Source organism: Rhipicephalus microplus, chromosome X (assembly GCF_043290135.1).
Source record: "Rhipicephalus microplus isolate Deutch F79 chromosome X, USDA_Rmic, whole genome shotgun sequence".
In the NCBI taxonomy this organism is placed as follows: domain Eukaryota; kingdom Metazoa; phylum Arthropoda; class Arachnida; order Ixodida; family Ixodidae; genus Rhipicephalus; species Rhipicephalus microplus.
Window position 1 is genome coordinate 117,539,238 of NC_134710.1, and position 22,155 is coordinate 117,561,392.

Genomic DNA, 22,155 nt, shown 5'->3' on the forward strand with positions numbered 1-22,155 from the left:
AGAAGGGGAAAGTAAAAAGGCTTCCGGCCTGATGTCTATTAAGAAGCATATAATGTTTAGGGGAATTTTTATTCACTGTGTTTAACCAACCGTAGCCGTGATGAGTGTTGACAATGTAATATACGCTGCAAGTCGCTTGCTAGCTCAAGTCATTAATCATTAGAAATGGTTCATCTATGACTGTCAAGTAATGCAATTTCTCTTGTACGATTAAACCTGCTTATAACGAACCTCCACATAAGGAAATCCTCGATATAATAGTTTTCAAATTTCCCGCTGTTACCCCAGAGAAGCACATGTATTTGCGACCTCTATGTAACAAAGTAACAGTTGGGGACATCCTTTATGTAACGAATTTTCGCCATGGACAATCTTGGAATTTTTTCTCGGATTTTGTCATTTTTGCACGTGCATGCATCTTTCGCGGTTGCCCATGTACTTAGATTTAGGTGCACGTTGAAGAATCCCAGGTTGTCGAAATTTTCGAAGCCCTCCACTACAGCGTCTTATTCATATTGTGGTTTTGTAACGTGAATCCCAGATATATTAATTCCCAGAAGTAAAGTATTGAGCACCCTGTTATTGCAAAGCACTAGTTAATCTCTGTTTGTTATGTGTAAATATAAATCCCCTAAAATCTGTTTATGTGTAAATATAGAAGCTGCTAGTTATGCTGGAGGTTCTTGTATTTTTGGTTGGAATACACATTCGTACTTCAAATGTTCTAGGTTCCTATAGTGAAGCTGACTGATGCGAAAACGACTGTCAAGGTTGACATCAGCTTCAACATGAACAATGGAGTCAAAAGTGCCCGCCTCATTCAGGTAATTCTTGGTAACTTTTAAAGCATGTATAACATCTTATGTGGCACGTCTTCCGATATGCAGGCATTGTTCAAGGGCAGATTATTAACAGTATGTTACGGGGAAGATGTTGAAGCCAGGTGTGAAATATTTGTTTCTAGAGCTTGTAATTTGCTAAAATTTCTTTTGTGAAACTACTGTCTGTCATCTGAATCATTTTGAAAATGTCTTACTGCAGTGCCTGTGTTCTTGTGCATTTACCTTAATTTAATGGTAAGTAGGGCACTGTTGTTCATAATATTGTCGTATTAGATGTCATGCATTGAGCTTCCACTCTGACGGAAATTGTTATTTCACTTTAGTGTCCCTTTAAGCCAGGATTGCTTTTCCTTTTTCTGAGAGGAAAACGCTCAAAGCATCCACATCGTTTCAGGGTGCTGAAGCTTGAGGCCATGTAATCTCTGGCACTGTCCCGTTGTGGGGCATTAGTTTCTTATGGTATGTAGGCAGGCATTTCATACTGATGCAAAATCATTCTGAATGCCGCTAGCATAAATTTTACAATGCGTTAGAGTATTTGCGATTTAATTTCAGCATTACCATACGCGAAAAAAAGAACAAATCACTGTAAAAAGTAGCAAACAAACCTTCTGCTGTCAGGGGTCCTTTAAGTGACTAGTAAATAAGACGCGACTCTATTCAACGCCGTCGCCCATCATCCTCTCCCTTTGTGTATGTCTTGGTAGTTTACAGTGCGACACATTGCCGAGGCAGTGGCAGGCTCCTATCACCACAGGTATATTCATTGTGTGGCCTGTCACCATTTCATGTAAGATTGCTGACTAAACGTAGGTGTTGTATTACAGTATGAGAAGTCTGCCTATAAATATTTACTTAATTTTTGTACTAAAATTCCGTAAAAATGGCAAAATAAGAAACCTTAAAGATCTGATGTTGCACATTATGTATTTGGAACTGATCACGAGTTCAGAAAGGGTCTTTCTTTTATAAAGTCGTACACCTGCTAAACAAGTGTAGGTACAAAATAAATTTAATTTGCACATAGTTTTTTTGGCATCTTCAAAGCATTTGTGCTATCTTTTCTTGTGGTAGCATGGGGATGCTATTCAGGACTGCTATTGCTGTGCTGAGGAAGATGCTAGTGCATTTTGTTTGCTGGCTGGTTGTCTCTTGATATATTTTTAATTCATTGCAGCTACATTGAATGCATAGTTGCTGGCAGAACCTGATATAGGGGTTCTTGTGGCCATTAGTATATTGATCTGCCTTCAACTTGTGACTGTGTGTGAATTTAAAGTGCTTGCAAAATTTTCAGCTGCACTTGCAGTTGTATAACATTTCTCTGTGTCATAATTTGTTTTAGTAGAAAATGTGGAAAGAAAGCTTGATAAAAACATCCCCCATTCCCTTCTTCCTTAGCTTCAACACGTCTCAGTCGTGGCCGCTGGATGAAAAAGCGCTCCAGCGGCAGTGTCTTAGTGAATGATCTTAATACGTCTAAGTTTAGTGAATTTCGACGGATGTCATGCTTTCAACACATACAAAGTTGTAGAGTTTCAAGTATTTGGTGTTTCTCCTTGAATGATATTAAAAACATTACTCTTTTTTTCTGCTATATTTGGTGTTAAGATAGGGATTTTCTTACCAATGCAGTCATTCAAGGAGCAGTTCCCTGCACTTCCCAAGCTGGTGCTGGTGCTGAAGCAGTTTCTGCTACAACGAGACTTGAATGAAGTGTTCACTGGTGGTATCAGCTCCTACTCTCTGATCCTTATGACTGTGAGCTTTCTACAATTGCACCCTCGAGGTGGGGATGCCCCATCTCCAAATCTTGGTACATTGTTGCTGGAGTTTTTTGACTTGTATGGAAAACACTTCAACTATTTTGTGACTGGAATTCGCATCAAGGATGGTGGTGCATATATACGGAAAGAAGAGATGCTGCGCGATGCAGCGGACTCGTACCGCCCATCGATTCTCTGCATAGAGGACCCTCTCACCCCAGGTGACATCACTTTTCTTTTTTTCATAACTGTGCTAATAGCGCTCACATATGTGAACCAGCCACTTCAATCCGTTCCTAAAGCCTGCATAAATTAAACAGAATATTGTGTGCTCACATATAAGGATTCAGTGTTCTGTATTCAGGCTTGTTTTTAAAGTTATTTGTTTTATTTCTTATATTTGTGTTCAAGTATTATTCTTCTCTGTAGTGACAGAGGTGATCATGTTTTATTGGAAGTGTCAATGGGGATGCTATATGAGGGAGAAAATACTGTTTTTCAGCAACAAATGCTTGCGATCATTGCATTCGAACTTGTTGGATTAACATTTACTTGCGAATTGTGGCAGCCTTATGAAGGCGATTCTCCTAGTGATAACATCAACCGTTTTTCATCGTGAAAAATTCACAAGCATTTTACAAGATTTTTTTCAGATTCCGTTGATTGGGATTAAATCTGCTACATTTTGTGCATTTTGGTGTTCATATTCTTCACATTTTATGCAGCTTTTCATTTTTATTAGCGAATAGAGAATTGTTAAACACTCAAGCTTTGGTAAAAATTTTTTGCTTGAGCTTCCGTGAGCAGTTTTTGTGTGGGCCTTTAACTTAACAAGCTGCTTGTAATTGGAGACAAAAATAGGCATTTTTAGACCCTTAAAATTGCTCTTTGGGGAGCACTTTGGTGTAGGTCGCATAAATTTGTACAATTTTAAGTATAGAAACACAAATAAAAAACATATAAGCAGGATGCAGTCATTGTTTTGTATGAAGCAAAGTTTATTCATTTCAGCCATTCTGTTTCTGTGACAGTGTCTCATCAGGCCCTTTTGTGCAGGAACTGTAACGATATCGGAAATTGTATCTGCTCTGCATATCCAATTTCTAAGATTGTTTATTAGTGATAAGCAATGGTGAGATTGCAACCATCAGAATAATTATTGAAAGTGGAAACCTGTGTCCTACTTTGCAGAGCTATTTTGTCATGCGAAAATTGGGCTCGTTAATACTTAGTAATCATAGCCACAAGTGTGACAATTTGACCCACATTAGTCAAATTGTGGAACAACTAATGTTAGAACAATGTTAATGAGAACTAATAGACAATAATAATTGTCTGTTTTTATTAATATTGTGTCTAATAGAGAAAATTGAGCCCTTAATTTACTTCTTTCCATCAGTGTTAGAATTTGGTTCCAGCCTAAATATTTTAATTCAAAGACCTGCTCTTTAGAAACTCAGTGGCATTGCAGCCTGTCTGAAGTGCATGAAAGAAAGCTTGTAATGCAACGATTGACCTCATCCTTAAAGGAGTTGATCTAGCTTCAAAAAGTCCGGTCTCTAAAATCTTTCATACGATTCTAATCATGCTTATATCATTCAATTTAACATAGATCGCTTTATATTCAGGATTTACATGTCTATGCTATCTGGCATGAGCAGTAGACAGAATGCTATTGTTTGTTGTGCGTAATGCATTTTTATTCATAAATTCTAAAACTGTCTGGTGCTTCATGCTATATCAGCAATACGATACAATACCACAATGCATTTCTGTCAACCGTTTCTATTAATTAAAATGGGAAGTAGGCAAAATTGACGCATTTTACACTGCTCTAAAATATTCTTATTAATGAGGGCTGTTTCAAAACTTTGAAACACTGAAGTTGGCTTTAGCTAATCCATAGGCAGTTTTGAGTATCAACATGTCTATTCTATTCAGGGGTGGAACAGCTGCATTATTTGCACCATTGTGTGCTGCCATTTGGGGGCCGCCATTTTCATGCAACACGAAACCAACTTTCGTTTAAAAGTTTGCGCGTGGCAGCCCCTCGGCAGGCGATTGTTCTTTAAACAAAGAAAAGCAAGAGTGGAAAGCTACTCGTCCCAGCTTGCGCTATATGGCACTACATGTCCATAGAACGTGTATTTTATTTCTTGCAGGAGATTTAAAACTATAGGACTTCCATGTCTGTCCTATGGCCTATGGGTCTGTAGCAAAAAAGTTACAGTAGATTTTCTCAAACATGCTTGAGAATTCTAAGTCTGTAAATCTGAGTTGGCTGTTGACTAAATTTTCCTTTTAATTTCAGATTTGTTTCTAATTATAGCTACCAATTTTGTAGTTCCCATCTACAGTTGTCAACCTAGATATAAAATGCAGCCTAGCTTCATTTTATTGTCCACTGTGGCAGCTGAAATGCAAAAATGTTGTTAAATTAGACTTGGGTGATGGCAAAGAACCTGGGTGGTCAAAATCAGTCTGGAGTACCCCACTACAATTCATGTCATAATCTTTTTGTTGTGTGAAGTCCCAGTATTGTTCTTTCATTGCACATACAAGTCCAATGTTTTCTCGAGGCATTTCATTTTGCTTAAAAATACTACTTCCACTTTATTTGCATGTTTTAAAGCAAGAAATAGAAGCAAAATATATGTAGGAATCCTAATATCATGCTTTGTCACAATGCACTAAGTGAATGTGCAACGAATGTACATTCACTTACTACCATCATTGTCCGACATGCACACTATTAAAGTCTAAACAAGTTTCCACATTCCACATAAATGAAGACAGTAAGTTCTAAACTGTTTGTTTTGATTTTTTTTTCTTTTAGGTAATGACATCGGTCGTAGCTCATATGGTGCATTGACAGTAAAGAAGGCATTCGAGTATGCTTATATGGTCCTCAATCAGGCAGTGCACTCATTTCAGCCAGCTACAAACGACCTGAAACAAAGGTAGGTGTATAAATTGCAATTTGGATCCTAGGAGTGATATAGATTTACTTGAAAGGCAATAAGGAGAAGATAGGAGCTTGTCATGAGAAATTTGAAAATAGGGTAGGTGCTGGAGCTCATGTTTCGACAAGTGGACTTGCCTTTTTATTTTTTATAGATGATCGTAAAGTAATGCTAAAATTTCTTATATATAGTTTGTCCCCTTCAGTTTTTTGTCTAGTACATTTGCTCTTGATGCTTGGTCATATTTAGCTTTTGTATCGTCGATGCTGTAACAGTGCACAACTTATTCCGGGGATAATTCACATCTGTTGTCTTCACCATGCATGCAAAGTAATCTAGTAGTTCTCTGGCAAATATATTGACAGCTTAGTTTATGGTTTCCTGACATCACGGGAGCGGTGGTGGTTCATCTGTGCAATTTATGCAATTTTGCTGCAATTCTACCTCTGTGTGCCTCACTGTGCCCATTAACGCCTGAACTGCTTTGGATGAGCAGAGCACGTCCTGCCCTAACTGTCGCCAAACTACTTTGGACGTGTAGAACTCATTCCGACGGAACAGGTACTCCCCTCTAACGTTCAAGCAGAGAAGCGCACATTTATGGGTTAAATTGCGTGTCATTATAACATTTGCTCGAGGATTTAGTTTTGTTTTGCGGCAGGAACGCGGTTTTTGTATGGAAAGACTGCATGCAGTGGTAACGACCCATGCATAGCTGGCCCATGAACACAAAAAAGAAGCTATTCGTTTTCATTGCAATAGGATGGGAAGGTGGGCTAGTTGGTAATTTATGATCGTTCAGCGAACTGGGAGCGCGGTGGTAAACACAGACGGAAAGCAAAGAAGAGGCACGCAGCACGAGCGCTTATGCTCATCGTTTTCTTCTAGTGGTGATCATTGTGGTACAGATATTTATCTTGTGTGCGGAAGTGAAGACAATGATTACTGTGAATGAGTAACTCCTCCGTTGATGATGAAGATGGCTTGGACGCGAACACTGTGACTGCCCATCAGTAAAGCCGCTTTGCGTTAATCCGCAGTGTGTTTTCCACACAGCTCCTGAGCTCCCCAAGTGAAATTTCTCAAGGCTGCTCAGCCTACTCAAGTGAAAGGTCTGGCATCTGTAACCGTTTTGTTTATAAGGTTTTTAGTTTTGTTAGCAGCAGGTAGCTGGTTTCCTATGTATTGTTCAGAGATAAACATTATACTGGGTATTTGACTAAGTATGTGCTGAAAATATTTCTTTCAACATCGACTAGCTACTTTTTAGAACAATCAGAATCGAAATGAGCAATAAAAAAAAGCACTTTTTGACTGGAAATTCTAAAAAAAAAAAAAAGAGCACTTCAGGGGTTAAGTGCATCTTGCACAAAAGATATTTATCCTATTTAATGCAGTGCAACCCTTATGACCCAAAATATTTTGTTTGGCACCAAATACACACAGCTTCTGCATGCTGCTGCGAAACCAGCGTTCCCTCTTTTCACTGATGTCAGTTTTTTTTAACACATCACAACCACGATGCAGACCGAGAAAAAGACAGACCAACCACAGTTCTCGCTTGCTACTGAATGTTTAATCAAATTACGTAATCGAAAAGATTACTGCTACCCTCACAGCCATGTGACCACTTTAAAGCAAATGACAATTGGCTTAGATCGTGAATATGAAAATGAAATAGGAAAAAGATCATTGTGATTAGATAGTTGCTGTGATCTGAGGCGCACTAGCTTTTATGAACAGGTGATGAGGCTAAAAGACTCGTCTGCAGATATTATCCGATAAACGTTCACAAGTTGATACAGCAATTCGAGATAAACAGACTATATCTGTTCATCCTTTACTAGAGCAGAAGACTTTCAGTGATACTTCCCTATATACATAGCGCTATCACTGTGCCAAACTGCACCAAAGTGTCCTGGCTACAGCATCCCCTGGTATTTTCTCAAAATTTGTCTAGTTTGATTTATGCCTGTGCCAAACGGTGTTTTCTGACTTGCAGAAACAAAACTAACTACTCCAACCTCGTTGTAACTTCATGGGATATAACAAAATAAGGGATATAACGAAGTAAATGAAATTTCCTTGAAAGCTCCATTGAGAATCATGCATTTTAAGCTTCGTTGTAACGAAGTAAAATTGACTGGTAAATGAATATAACAAACTAAATTAGTCTATCAAATAGTCAATAAAAAAAACCGACCCTAGTGTGTTAAGTATATCGTTTTCTGCGGAGTTTGACGCTTGTTCGGCGCGGCTCTTTTAAAACTCCCGCGCCAACCTTACAGCCACGCCGCGCGTGGCCGAGAGAGCCGTCCTCCTCGCACAGCTAGCAGAGAGGATTGAGGAAGTGCTCAGCGGGTCACGTGACCGAGAAGCAGAGCTGCGGTGCAAAGCGATTTCCCTTTCATGACGGCAACAACTGCGTCTCCACTGCTACCATAGGTGCTACCCTCTGCACCGAGAAAGGAGGACTCTCCGCGCGACAGCTTTTTTTTTTCCTCTCTCTCTGCGCGCGGCCTTAAAAGAAGGGTCTCTACATGCAGAGATGGAAAAGGGAGAAGTGTGGCATAGGCGTGTCGCAGACCAGCATTTGAGAGAGTCTTCTCTTTTCTTCTTTTCCTTCACGCGCAGCGTTGAGAGGTGCCATCGCGGGATTAGGCATGGTGCTGAGAGCATTTTTGGAGCGCGGTATGCTCAAATTAACCGTCGCAAGTGCTTGCGCGTTCGAATTGCTGGGCGTTTTCGCTCATTGGAATACACATGGCTTTGACAGAAGCTCAGCGTTAGTCCGAATTACCTGAAAGTCCGAATTAATGAGATTTGACTGAGTTTATTTTGCGTGGCACGCGTGGTCGCGTAGCGGTACATAGGGCCACGAGGCGGTTTCCTTCTTTGCATGCCTTTGTGAGCCCATCTGAGCATACATTAGCACAAACTGTTATAAACGATATAACGTAATAACGGATATAACGAAATAATTGTGGCTCCCCTTCAACTTCGTTATAACAAAGTTTGAGTGTACCTACGATTCCTTTATTAAAAGTAACATCGTGGTTGACCCTGCGTACAATGCAATACAAGCCAAGTTAAAATAAGCAACAGGTCATTGTTGCAATACGTTTAATGTCCGATTTCACGGACTACCTAGAGACCATGAAGTAACTTGAAAAGATGAATTCATGTTGTTTTTATCTCGCTCAACTGTTCACATCAGTACAGCCATGGCCAAAAGTTTCAGTGCAACGCATTTTGGTGCACAGCCAGTCTCTTGTAAATGCATTCGGGACTCGCCGTTGTCTAACCACCAGTTGCATATTTGCATATCTTGATAAGTGCTGCCGAAGCCAGTAAAGCGCATATTGAATTATAACTGTTACGCATGGAGTGTTGAGAGTATGTGTTCCAGACCACACATTCTCTCTCAGCCATCACGGTACAGCACATGCAAGGTACCCACTAGTGTACGCCATGACGATGATGCTCATGACAATGTAGAACAAATGTGTTCCATACCACACACTCTCCCTCGACCATCACAGCACAGTACATGCAAGGTATCTACTAGTATGCATTGTCACCACGCTCGTGACAATGAAGAACAGGTGTGTTCCATACCACACATTCTCTCGCAGCCATCACGGCAAAGCACATGCAAGACACCCACTATAGTAGGTGACAAGCTAAAAATAAAAAGTAAAGTGTACCGCTGTCCATTTCGTGTCCAACTGCGGCCGCTCGTTACTGTGACGTAACAGTCACGATAAACCAATGACAAATTCAGCATGGCGCTGTTCGTGACGAGAGGCGATGTGCTGCTGTACCAAGAGCGGCAGGCATCCATTCGTTTTTTTTTTTTTTGTGGTATTTTCATCGTCAAGAAGAAACTATTTCATTCGCTCCCCTCAGCATCATCCTCGTCAGCCGTCGTTCGATGCTGGCGTTTGATTTCGCAGCATTTCAAGTGCACCGAAGCAGCAGAGCTTCATCGCGTTCCCTTGGGTCGGCAGCGTGAAGCAGCAATACGGCATCTATTCTCTGCCCACTCTCGACAGTTGTTGTCGTGGTCATTCGTGTGCAATAAGGTGAAGCTGAAGTCTGAATGTGCGCGCCTGTATTTTGTGGAATGTGTGCGTCTGTGATTTACTGCCTGTAACGTATGCAATGATCCCCAGTGTTAAGCACAATGCGCAATACGCGCTTTTATTTCGATTAAACAAGACGTCGAATGAAACATTGGCGTTTACCTGAAACACGATGACAAGCATAGCGACGCGAGACATACGTTCAGTATTTACGGCAGCACAAGAATAAAAATTCACGGAGTCAATCTCGGGTCACTTCTCCATTTTTCACTTTAAGTCATAGTTGTCATAGTTTCAGAAGATTGCGAAGAAACTTGGCAAAGAATGTTTCATAAAATGAAATCGCAAACAACGAAATGTGATTAATGCCCCTGTTTCGTTTTGGGAAACCACGAAAAAACACTTTTTTAACTTTAAATATTGTATTTAATGTGGCATTGTTTAGTACAATCATATAGGTACCACGCCGAAATATCGCCTTCGAGAGGTGTACATTGCTTCTTGGTGGACTCCGAGCGCGGGGGGGGGGGGGATGCAATTCAAATAAAGTAGATTGTCAAGCTGAAGCGAAAGTCTGTGCCTTCTCAAGTTTATCGAGCTTCGGTTTCTTTATTTCAATACCAATCAAGCATTGTGAGGTAATGGTGTATGCGTGAAAATTATAGTCGTCGGAGAACTACTCACTTTCTTTGTAGCGTGGAGGCATGGAAAATAAGGGCAATGAGGTCTCGTGAGTGGAACTAATATTTATTCTTAGATTGTCACCAACTATAGTAAACGTCATGACGATGACGCTCATGACAATCAAGAACAAGTGTGTTCCAGACCACAGATTCTCTCTCAGCCATCACGGTACAGCACATGCAAGGTACCCACTAGTATACGTCATGACAATGACGCTCATGACAATGAAGAACAAGTGTGTTCCATACCACACATTCTCTTTCAGCCGTCACGGCACAGCACATGCAAAGTACCCACTAGTATATATCGACGATGACTCTCATGACAATGAAGAATAAGTGTGTTCCATACCACACATTCTCTCTCGGCCATCATGGCACAGCACATGCAAGGTACCCACTAGTATACGTTATTATGATGACGCTCATGACAATGAAGAATAAGTGTGTTCCAGACCACACATTCTCTCTCAGCAATCGCAGCACAGCACATGAAAGGTACCAACTACAGTCAAACTCACTTTTAACAGTCCCAGATATAATGATCTATTGGTTATGTAGACCATATTTCGGTGCATTTACGATTTTCCTATGCTACCCTTTGACTGAGTTGATATACAGCAAACATTTTTCAAGGCCTCCTAATTATACAACGAACACTTCCAATACAGCCGCAGTAAAATATGGCGCATACGAAGCAAAACAAAACAAAGTTAGAATAGACACTCTAAAGCGTGTGATAGGTGCGAGCTTGCGTGTGCCCGCTGCAGTTTACTTGTGACGAAGATATCTTAGACCACGTTGAGCACCGCATGCAGGTTTCGGACGCTGCGAACAAAGTTGCTCGCTTTCCAGGTGTTTATTCACCGGCAGAAGTTAGGTTTCTCACGGGGAACTTTTCTTACGCCGTCCTCAACATTGACGAGCGCTGACAATTAACAAACTCTTTAGAACGCTAGAAGCCAGAAATTCGAGAGGCAATAACATTGTGTTATCGCCTCTCTGCTATGGCCACTGTGGCGTTCTCTGTAACATTCAAGTTGTGTGTTCTCGAAGTAGAAAAGCCACGCTCTTGGAGTGAACGGACACAGTAGACACGATCGGGACAAACCAAACAACTAACATTTATTTAACTGGTTTTAGAATGAGAATATCATCATCCAAATTATTACACATCATCATTTGTGATCAACACGCCTTGCACAAAATTACACAACACTCAACACAGCCTTGCACAAAATTACACAACACTCAACATGACAAACCCTAGGCGGCGTTGCCAACGCTTGACTCGCCACGACAGTCCACAGCAGACAACCTGTGGGGCTGTCTACTACGGACTGCCGCAAGAGCCAACCACTTGCTCCACTTCCACACGCCAAAAAGTACCGCTCATATCTCGCGCGCCACCACCTAGGCCTGCCTCCAGGCGTCATTGCCGGCGCTATGCACTAATCATGATGATGATGATAGCAAATGCGGCTTATGTGCGAGACACGTACGTCATGCAGTGCAAAGAACTTTGCAGAGGGTGTGAGCACCCCCACGAAGATCACTGCAACGCTCAGCCCGTCGACACCACAATGTGCTGCGAAAGGTTTTCCGCCTTTTGGTAACTGCACACCGCGGAAATCGCCCCACCAAGGTGGTCTAGCGGCTAAGGTACTTGGCTGCTGACCTGCTGGTCGCGGGATCGAATCCTGACTGCAGCGTCTGCATTTACGATGGGGGCGGAAATGTTGTAGGCCCATGTGCTTGCGGGCGCCGTGGCCGGATCTCACCTGGAGGACCACTGGTGTCGCCTTGACCGCTGTCTTTGCTCCTGCTGCTCGGCTCGTGCACAGCAGCCTCAGTGCGAGGCCATGCTGCTGCAAAGCGTGGCCAGCGTGTGCACGTTAAAGAACCCCAGGTGGTCTAAATTTCCGGAGCCCACCACTACGGCGTTTTTCATAATCATGTGGTTTTGGGACGTTAATCCCTACATATCATCAATCAACACTGCAGAAATCTGGCGATTAGTGATAACAACTTCCGTGCGATTGCGGCGGTGTCTTAACAAATAAACATCAGAAATTAGCGATGGGGAGGTGGCGATATTTACACATCGCCATCAATCTGATCAGTCATCTGCATATATCAGCCCGGCGAAGTGATGGCAGTACAAATGTGTCATGCCGTCTTTCGCAAGTTCGCCGCCACCATGTCTGCGAGAACGCTTGTGTGCATTGCTTATCAAATTCATCTTGGTTGTGTTTGTCAAAAAGGCTACCCATTGCGTCCGAGCACAATCCTAAGTGAAGCATGCACGAAGAACGCCAAACGCATGCATGAATTGGACTGCAAACAAGCCAGCATGCGACGGTGAGATCCGGGTAAGCGACTCACTGCACGCAACTAGCCAGGGATGATTGATTCGACGTAGCGGTACCATGCTTCAGTGAAACGGTGCGAGTTCATTGCGAACGTGGTTTAATTCACTTGTGAGCAAACGGGCATCACTTAATTCGCGATATGGCCTAGCTAATCAATGAAGTGGAGGGGTTGTTAGCACTCTTCAATAAAAATGTGAAAAAAAAAAACCTGGTTTGGTTGCTAATGCATGTTTTTATGGGCAAGTCTATATACAACGAACTACTGATATAATGACCACTTATCGCGGCACTTTCGAGTTTATGAGTTCGACTGTATATTCCATGACGATGACGACAATCACGGTGGTGATCATGGACGACTGGCTTGTACAGTATATGAAGTCTTGAGATTTTCTATGATTCATTTCGTATGACTGGAAACGACCAAGAACCACCAGGAAAATGTGTCCAGACCTCGACTTTAGGCTTGATCCAATACCAGAAGCAGTAATAATGAAGGTAAAACGAAATTCGCAACCCAACACAACATACCAGTTATCACCAATAAACATTGTGTATAACTGTTCGCCATTTACATGCTTGAGTGGTCGACGTGGCAAGTGATTTAAGGTAACCCTAGCTAAAAATTCTGATAGAAAAACTGATAGGCTATCAGGTTATAGACAGTTGTGTCAGTCTATAGGTGTATCAGTCTATAGGTGTATCAGTCTGAGTGTATCAGTGATAAGCCCACAAGCTTAGCCAACTGGCAGGTGCACCACTATATCAGAGCAAACAGGACACAAATATGAACGCAGAAATCAAACAAAATATTTTGATATGCCATTCCTTTGTTAATCTTTTGATTTCATCAGGTCATTTTGTTTGCCAATGCATTATTGAGGAGCTTCTTCTTTTGCTCAACCTCTCTAATCGGGATGGCGTGCTTAAAAAAAATGGCTCAAAAAAAAAATCTGCATGATCAAAAACAAAGCAAGTTATGGGCACTTATTAAGCAACAATTATGCTCACTATAAATAGAGGAGTTAATATGACAAAGAAATAAGTAGGAGTGCTACCAGCCTCTCTCTTTTATTGTTTAAAATTAGTTTGTGGATTCTTGCATAAAAGTACCCAGCTCTAGTAGGTGAAAACTTGACTTGAAGCTTTACTGAGTAATTATAATACAAGTTGGCAGTGAAATCTCGGCTGATTATGTGCAAAGATGGAGCCACCAACTTCCATGAATTTTGGTCTGGTTGGAAAATTTTGCCTACCTGAAAGCACAGCATATTTTTTCTTTGTTCATGGGAGATTTCGCCTCCTCTTTAAGCCGATTGGAGGCTGCGCCAGTAACACTCACCGGACTAGGCCTGCTGTAGAGAAAATGGCAACGGCCGCCTCACAAACAAAACGGGTCTCGCTTTTCAAGCCCACAAGGCGATTGTACAACCCCTTGGGAACGGTAATTCCTTCGCCCCGATGCACCTATAAAGCAAGTCAAAGATGATCTGCACACATGTTTGTCAATGCACATTTTCTTATTAAAGCAAAGCAATATACCTTTAAGACAAAGCATACTAGAGTTCAATACCCCTCTGTCAATGTGCACATAATTGATAAGCGGTGCATCCTCACTCACACTTGAGTGAGGGAGGCTGCACCATGGCTGTCTATGGTCGCTGTAATGGCTCCGCCATGGCAGCACATAGTGGTGGCAAAGGTGAAGTAAATGAAAGTGTAACGACACATTGGGTGTCACATTTCAAAACCATGGTGTGATTATAGGGGAAGCCGCCGTAGTGAAGGGCTCAAGAAATTTTGACCAAGTGGTGTTCTCTTTAATATCCACCATGCTGTGAAAATTGGAAAAGCACACTCACAAGCGATTAGAAAAAACATACGTGCATCACTGCCACATATGAACTTGCATTGCATTCTGCTTTTCAGCAAAATTGCACACTATAAGAATAGGGCAACTTGCTGATGTATACAACCCTAGCAGCAGTGCATTACAACAGCTTCTAAAAAAATGATAATCAAACCTGTTTGGAAATTTTTGCTGTGTAGGGCATTTTCTAGTGGGCCTATTCTTTCCAATAGCTTTGTATTTTGATCCCTCAGCATATACCGTATTTGCATGAGTAATTATCGTACCCCCGAAAATGCCGCAATGATGTCGTCTGCTCGTTCCAGCCACTGATGATAGCGCGGACCATCAGACGCCATCTCATAAGCATCGAGCGTACTATTATTGCATGGAGAGTCAATCCAAGCCAAGCCAAAGTGGCAACCGCACGTTGCTGCATGTTTTGTATGTTGTGTCAGTAATCTTGTCACGTTATGGGGTGATACTGAAGCTACACAGCTGCTTCAAGTTGAAAGTGATTGATCATGCATTAAACAACAGCAACAGGGCCGCCGGTAGGCCCTTTGGAGTCTAGTTTTGTGTTCACTACTGGTGACGGCAGCTGAAAGCCACCAAGACGCGCAAGGCCTGCCGTGTGCCTAAAACTGGGATTAATGGTAAACTTTATTTCTTCAAAAGGAAACTGCAGACGATTCTCTTAAATAGCCATCAGCCCAATACTGACATTCTATGCTTGGCCTTTTGAGGGCTCCTGTTGAGCGATGAACCATACTGCTACGCCCGCAACACCCACAAGCTTTGTGTATGGTATTCTGATTCTAGACTATTTGCTTGCACTTTTTGTGTCTTAAATAAATCTTGCCTTGTGTTGAACCTGTGCTTTTATTGTTGAGGTAAGTTTTAATTGGTACTTTTCAAAGCTTGCTGTTGTCGGTGGGAGAATCCCAATTCGCGGCCACTTAATTTTCTTTCTCACTCTGTACGTTTTCGTGGAAAGTTTTCCCCGCGTAATTCTCGCACCCCCCAACTTTGCATGGGTTTTCCGCCATAAAAAGTGCGATGATTATGTGAGTAATTACGATATATTCACTTCTTTCAGAAGCTCTTTTTCCGTTTTTTTTTTATTCCAGAATCGGCAAACAGCAGGTCTCGCTGCTGCTTCTTAAAATTGTTGCCGACTTCCTTTGTCTTCTGCTTAACAGCAGCTTGACGTCGTGTTTCTTACAAGTGCAGACAACCCAACACAGAAATTTCACTGCTACTTCGCAAGCACAAACAGGGCGTATATCTGCACAATCAAAAATAATTTTAAACCAGTCAATTGTACAAAAAAAAAGTGACTAAACTGCGTTCATATCACGATAGAATAAAATAAAAGTAGCTCTTCAACATACTGCAACTTTACTACCACCTTCATTTCCCAATTCCGTTTCGGTGCACTGCTGCTTGGTCGCCGGAACGTGCTCCACTGCTGCACGTTCCGGCGCCCGTGCAGCAGTGGAGCAGCGATGCTCTGATATATTCGCTTGAGGGGCGGGGAGTATATCGGAGCATTGGTGCTTCATATGTGACACGGCACCACGTGCAGAGCAAAATTGGCTGTCAATTCTAATTACGCTGCAGTAGCACATCAGCCGCAGTGTCAACGATAGCCAAACTTAGCTAAGTGTCAATGATAGCCAAACTTGGCTGTCTGTAATCATTACATTGCAAAGTAGCATATCAGCTGCAGTGTGAGCAATTGAAACTTACTTTTTAAATGACTCATTGTCCACTTCATTTGAGCTGCAGCTATCGCAGAAGTCTCTATCGGGTGTGCAGAATGGATGTTCGTTTTTCTGTTGCATTCCTTGCATCGTCCTCGGTACCTAAGAAAATATGACCAGTGGATAACTTCAGTATGACTGCTTCCTCCTCTTTGTTTTTGTATTGGGAAAACAAGCGGTGTGGTTTTATAATAAAGCTTAATCACTTGAGCGTGGTAGTGGCCGCAGTGTGTGTTATCCTTCCAGAACACCCGGTACCATTTGTGAGGATTAAAATTGCCCGTATCCTTCATATTGAGGTACCTACATGCACTTTCCCGGACTATTTATTTTTAATTATCATCGTGGAATCAAACATCTTAAAGAAATGAGTGTACAGTTGCGATACTGAGCAATTAAGAGACGCAACAAAAGTTGACATGCACCATACACACACCAACTCCGCCACGAACTTGCCATTGATTACTATGGCAGTGCCATTTGTGGATCTTCAGAGTAGTTTATGAAACCATGACCTCTTTCTTAACATAATTTAATTTAGTTTTTGAAAATGAAAATATTTAATTTGCAAAACATTTACTTCATGTTTTTCAAGTCTATAGGGTAGTTTTTCAGAACTCTCAGCAAATAATATATAAACAATGAACGCAGTTACTGTAACGTTCTGTCACTGTGCATAGCCTCAGAGATGGCGGGCGCGCAGTGGCCATCTCGGTGGTCATGCTCTGTGTCGCCATACTCGCGTTGGTTAGGCTAGGTGGTGTTGGCCACCGCCCAATCTAAAGGGTACAGCTATATCAATCCATCCAGCCATCACATCATCATGGCCACAACCATCTTGCCACAATGGCAGTCAGTGACCACCATGGCGACCACAATACAGTACACCATAAGCACGCGGGTAGGTGTTCTGTGGGGTCACTACCTCGCGCCGCGATATCGTGGCATGTGTTATAGTTTTCAGCAAATTCCGTGCCGCGTGCTTAATCTTCAAGGCACAGCAAGCAGGTTGTGAATGTGAAGCCTTGGTTGATGTAATCGATCTTCACCCAGTCACTTATGATCAGTCCCGCAGCCTCATTTTGCGTGGACACCATGAAGCGCACTATTTGAAGTTTGTGTCAAGTTCGACGAGAGATGGATTCAACTCAACCCCAGCCTTGATCAAAAAGAAGGAAGTGCTATTTGGAGCCTGGATCGCAATATATAGTACCTCGGACAATGAATTTATACCATAAAGCGGTGGAGGCACAGTCGGTCAACCAACTACACTCGGCAAGAGCACTCCTTAGTCATTGGCTGGTAATGAATGTTCTGCAGTAGCGGCGTTAGACATGCAAAGTCTGAGTGACGCGCATGGTGACAGTAATGAAAATCCTGATCCCGACGACACTTGTCAGCTGTCGCAATATTTCCGCGCGCACCACACTGGCACCGAACTGCAGATGCGGCTCGCGACAATGCTGGCATGAGCAACAATGGCATGTATTTTACACTGGTGCATGTCAATAAACTGCCAGGCTCTGTGTGTGTGCTCATGTGTGCGAGGCTTGCATCTCAACTATTCAAGAACGCATCTTACATTAGTTTCTGCTCAGAAACAGGAAAATGTTGTGCTTCTGCCCAAGGATGTGGACAGTGTGTGTGCACGTGAAAGTTAGACGTGTTTGCTATGTTGCCGATGTACCAAACTTGTTTGAAACTTGTGACACATATAGTCAGTCTAATGAGTTTAGCAAGGTAGGACAACTAAAAGTTGGCTTGATCTTTTCTATTGTTCTCTTCACAACTGAACTTTTCCTTTGGTAGGCAGTTTCTTGTGTGTGTTTTTTTTTTATAATCAAATGCTTTAGCCTTGATTAGTACATGCTTTTTGATTTATTAATCTTGTGAGGATTACAGGCAAGTGTTAAACAGGTCTGTGTCACCACTTCGGCTTTGTGAAAAGACACACCAGTGAATAACAGATGCTACTATCAACATATCAGCCAAATTTTGCAGCTGCAAGTGACTTCTTTCATATAGATGACTGTACCCACTTCGAATTTTCGGATGCCTGTATGTGGTCTAAAACAACGTAGAGCATGCTATTGGCCTATAGCCAAAATAAATCAAGAGCAGCGTTTCAATCGAATGTGCTTCTTGCTACAGGGTGCTGCCACATGCTGGCACTGCTGTCCGAAATCATGTAACATTGCACAGTCACACTCGCACATGGGAACGGCAACACGAAAAAGCTACCGCGTTTCTTTAAGCACGGTCTAGCTCATAATGTGTGCTGACATAACACATTTTCTTTCTGCCATTCCTCCCTGTAGTTTTCAGCGGGGCTTGTTGGGACCGACGAGAAAAAAAAGAAAATGGTTGAAGTGCGTAATAAACCCCTCAACTTTGAAATATTTGTGGCAGTGGATTTACAAGGCATTAAATTTTGACAATGAGGTCAATTAATGATCACTCAAAGAAGCATTTCATTGTTTCTTTAAAAGATCTCATTCAGTATGGATTATAGCACTAATGTAGCGGCTCGTCATTAAAGGCAAAACACTATATGGGAGAGACAGCTGGGGGTGGCTAGTGTTGTGAAAGGGGGAAACTGCAGCACCACCCAAGGCTTCCATCTATACGCCGTTTCAGAAAATTATTGTATTGGCATGCTCATCTCACAGTACACTGATTATGAAGTTCTATGTCTTGGGATGTTTATTGGCCCTATAGCTAAAATTTATAAATTCTGTTAGTATTGCTCTGTGATGAGAAGTTTTCTTTGTATTGTTTCAAGTTATGTTTATACTGCTATCTCATAAGTTTTGGATACTAGTATCTTGAAATTTCTGGATGTCTTCTATGATTGTCAGCATAAACTGTGTTGCTATCTGGCATCTACAACCCCATTTGTACCTAGAATAAGGTGTCCATCTAGGCTGAAACCTGCTTTGCATACTTAAAGCTCAGTTTGTCAATTATGCATTGTATATTTTATTCTACGCAAAAGCTGCCAGTCGCACTCTTTGAGTGATCGTAAGATTTCACGCAATGTTCGCCAAGTGTTCAGTACAAACGCTGATACACTAATATACATGCAGAAATGACCGATCGCCCCGCCACGGTGGTCTAGTGGCTAAGGTACTCGGCTGCTGACCCGCAGGTCGCGGGATCAAATCGCGGCTGTGGTGGCTGCATTTCCGATGGAGGCGGAAATGTTGTAGGCCCGTGTACTCAGATTTGGGTGCATGTTAAAGAACCCCAGGTGGTCAAAATTTCCGGAGTCCTCCACTACGGCGTCTCTCACAATCAAATGGTGGTTTTGGGACGTTAAACCCCACAAATCAATCGAAGAAATGACCAATCATATATATATGTGGGCAGTGTTAAAAAAATAACTACTGTTAAAATGACAGTTATGCATTTTATGAAGATCAGATAAATGAACAAAAGACTAATGCATTTTATTAAGATCAGATAAATGAACAAAAGACTAAAAACCTATAGACTAATATATGGGATATAAATGACCAATCAAACTTAGTCAAAAACTGGTAGCACTAGTTAGTCTGTGTATCAGTCTGATGGGAGACTGGTAGCACTGGTAAGAAACTGTATCACTGATATGGATGTCTATAAGATTGCTAAGACTTTGTATCAATCTAATACAAGACTGGTACAACTTACAGGAAACTGTATCAGACTGATTCAGACCTCTATCAGAATTTTTGCTAGGGAACACAGAACGAGCTTACTGCTTCGCCCACTCATCGACGTTCACGTCATGTATGTGCCGCGATTTTTTTTTTACCTTGACACCTGTCATTTGCTAATGATCACCACAATGTACATCTTGTGCGTTGCGATGAGGCTTGCATGTGCCATTGTGTAAACAGCCTAATCAATGGCAGGTCTCTGGTTGTTGGTCTCGTATTCTTGTTTACGTTATAGCCACAATTTCTAGATGCTCATAACTAAGAATGTGCACTGAATAGTTGCAGGCTTAATGGTGTACTCCAAAACGGCATTCTTTTACTGCTCTGAACCTGCTCTGAACCGCAATTTTTTCACCAAAGCTGCTCCTAAACGCCGTTACTTCCGCTACGTATCTGCTCTAAATAAGCTTTTTTTCTGCTCCAAAAATGGTACAAATCGGAAACTGACTGATCCACCCAGGGGTGCAACAGCTGTGCCAATTGCGCCAAATTGATGCGATTACCCATTTTGCACCTAGCTGCGCCAAAATCGTGAGTTTTGCCGATATTGCGCCACTGCGCCAGAATGCCCTACCAGCTTCAAAAGTCTCAGTTGCGTTAATTTCAGTGAAAAATGGAGGCAGTGTTGGCCACCTGTAGTTTGCATCATCAATCAATCCAGGGGTGCAGGTGTGCAGACCCTAACCTTAAACCACTGCTAAGCCAGGACTTCACGAAATGCGATCGCTCAAATAAAGTAACGACCTCGCGCGCTCATGGGTCTGCTGACCGCTAGGGATATCTATCGGCGGGACGGCACAACTTGACAAAAATGCATTACCGTAGCCAGCAACACTTCGCAGGTCAGAAAATGCAGTTACGGTGTGTTAGGAACTAAAGCTGGAAGCCTATGCCGCTGTTACTGCGTGCGAACTAACTTGATGTGCTGCGAACGCCGGCTTTGCTGGTGATCATGTTGGTTGCCATAGCAACGGCACATATGATAAATATGCGGTGCCGTTGCTGGGCTAATGGGCGAGTTCTGGTGTTACCTTATCCTCAAAATAGGAAAGGAGAGGGGGGAGTGTAGCGGTTTAAAAATTTCTTGGTCTTGTTCAAACCCGTGCAGAACGCCACTTAAGCCACCATGGCCGCAGTACAGTTTTGGCCTACGGAAAAGCATTTTAATATTTGGAAGGGGCTGTTATCACTTCACGGGACATAACACAGTTTGTTGAATTAGTCATGCATGTATATGCCACTTAATTGTGAGTACTGATATGATCGCTGACGTCTAAGAGTTACTGGCAATTATTGCGACACTGTACGATACTGCTTCATCAGCCCTACAAAATAAACTGTGCGGCACATTTTTTTCCCCCTACCTTTACTCCTCAGCTAAATAAATCTCAAGGTCGCCAACTTGGCAAATTCACATTTCAATTTTCAGTCTGCCAAAAGATTTGACAGGCGTGGCAAATGCCAGTGTCCACTTCATGATTGTTCGCTGAGTGGGCTGGTTCGAACTATTATTTCTATTAAAATAGCAGTGTTCATATTCACTCTGCGGGATTTAAAGGGTGTGAAATGGTTTGTGCATATTTTTAGACACTTGCGTTTTTTCATACTGCTGCAAATGTGGTCTTTCATGATAAAAGTTTTTTTCCATGTCCTACTCCGAATTTGGATTTTTCTATTCTTCTGCTCAGAAAGTAAGTTTGCTGCTCCAAAAATTGCTCCAAATTCTATTTGGGCTGTTGCTCCCCTGTCCACCACTGCAGGTACCATTAAATGCCATTGATAGTGCTACGTATTCCACGAGTGTCGCCAGACAACTTGCATGTGCCAAGCTTTTCATTCTGCCCATTCCTGTGTGGTGTCGTGCCAACATGGTGCATTTGCATAGAACATTGCCTTGATAAGTCCAAGTGCACTGCACAATTACTCTACCACTGTTAATGCATCGCTTTGGGTCAAACTGCCATATTTTTGTAGTACCGTAAATGGGAGTATAAAAGTAATAATAAAGCAGCTGATAGAATGGTTCATTTTTATTAAGACCTGTACTAGATAGTGCTGTGCGATAACTTGAGTGAGTCTCTTTATGTACATTTGCCATGGCATACCATGCTTCCTTCTGGCAAGAACA

The 22,155-nt window shown here is 42.1% G+C and overlaps 1 protein-coding gene across 3 annotated transcripts in view; it reads left to right on the forward strand.

The window, feature by feature from the left end:
- LOC119176348 (terminal nucleotidyltransferase 4B) overlaps positions 1 to 22,155 on the forward strand; it is a 91,455-nt gene that overhangs the window by 63,590 nt on the left and 5,710 nt on the right. For all 3 annotated transcript variants that reach the window (XM_075877468.1, XM_037427580.2, XM_037427581.2), the window contains exons 5-7: positions 729 to 824; positions 2,478 to 2,829; positions 5,445 to 5,568. In XM_075877468.1, coding sequence (XP_075733583.1) covers positions 729 to 824; positions 2,478 to 2,829; positions 5,445 to 5,568 — 572 coding nt within the window. The remainder of the gene's footprint in view (positions 1 to 728; positions 825 to 2,477; positions 2,830 to 5,444; positions 5,569 to 22,155) is intronic.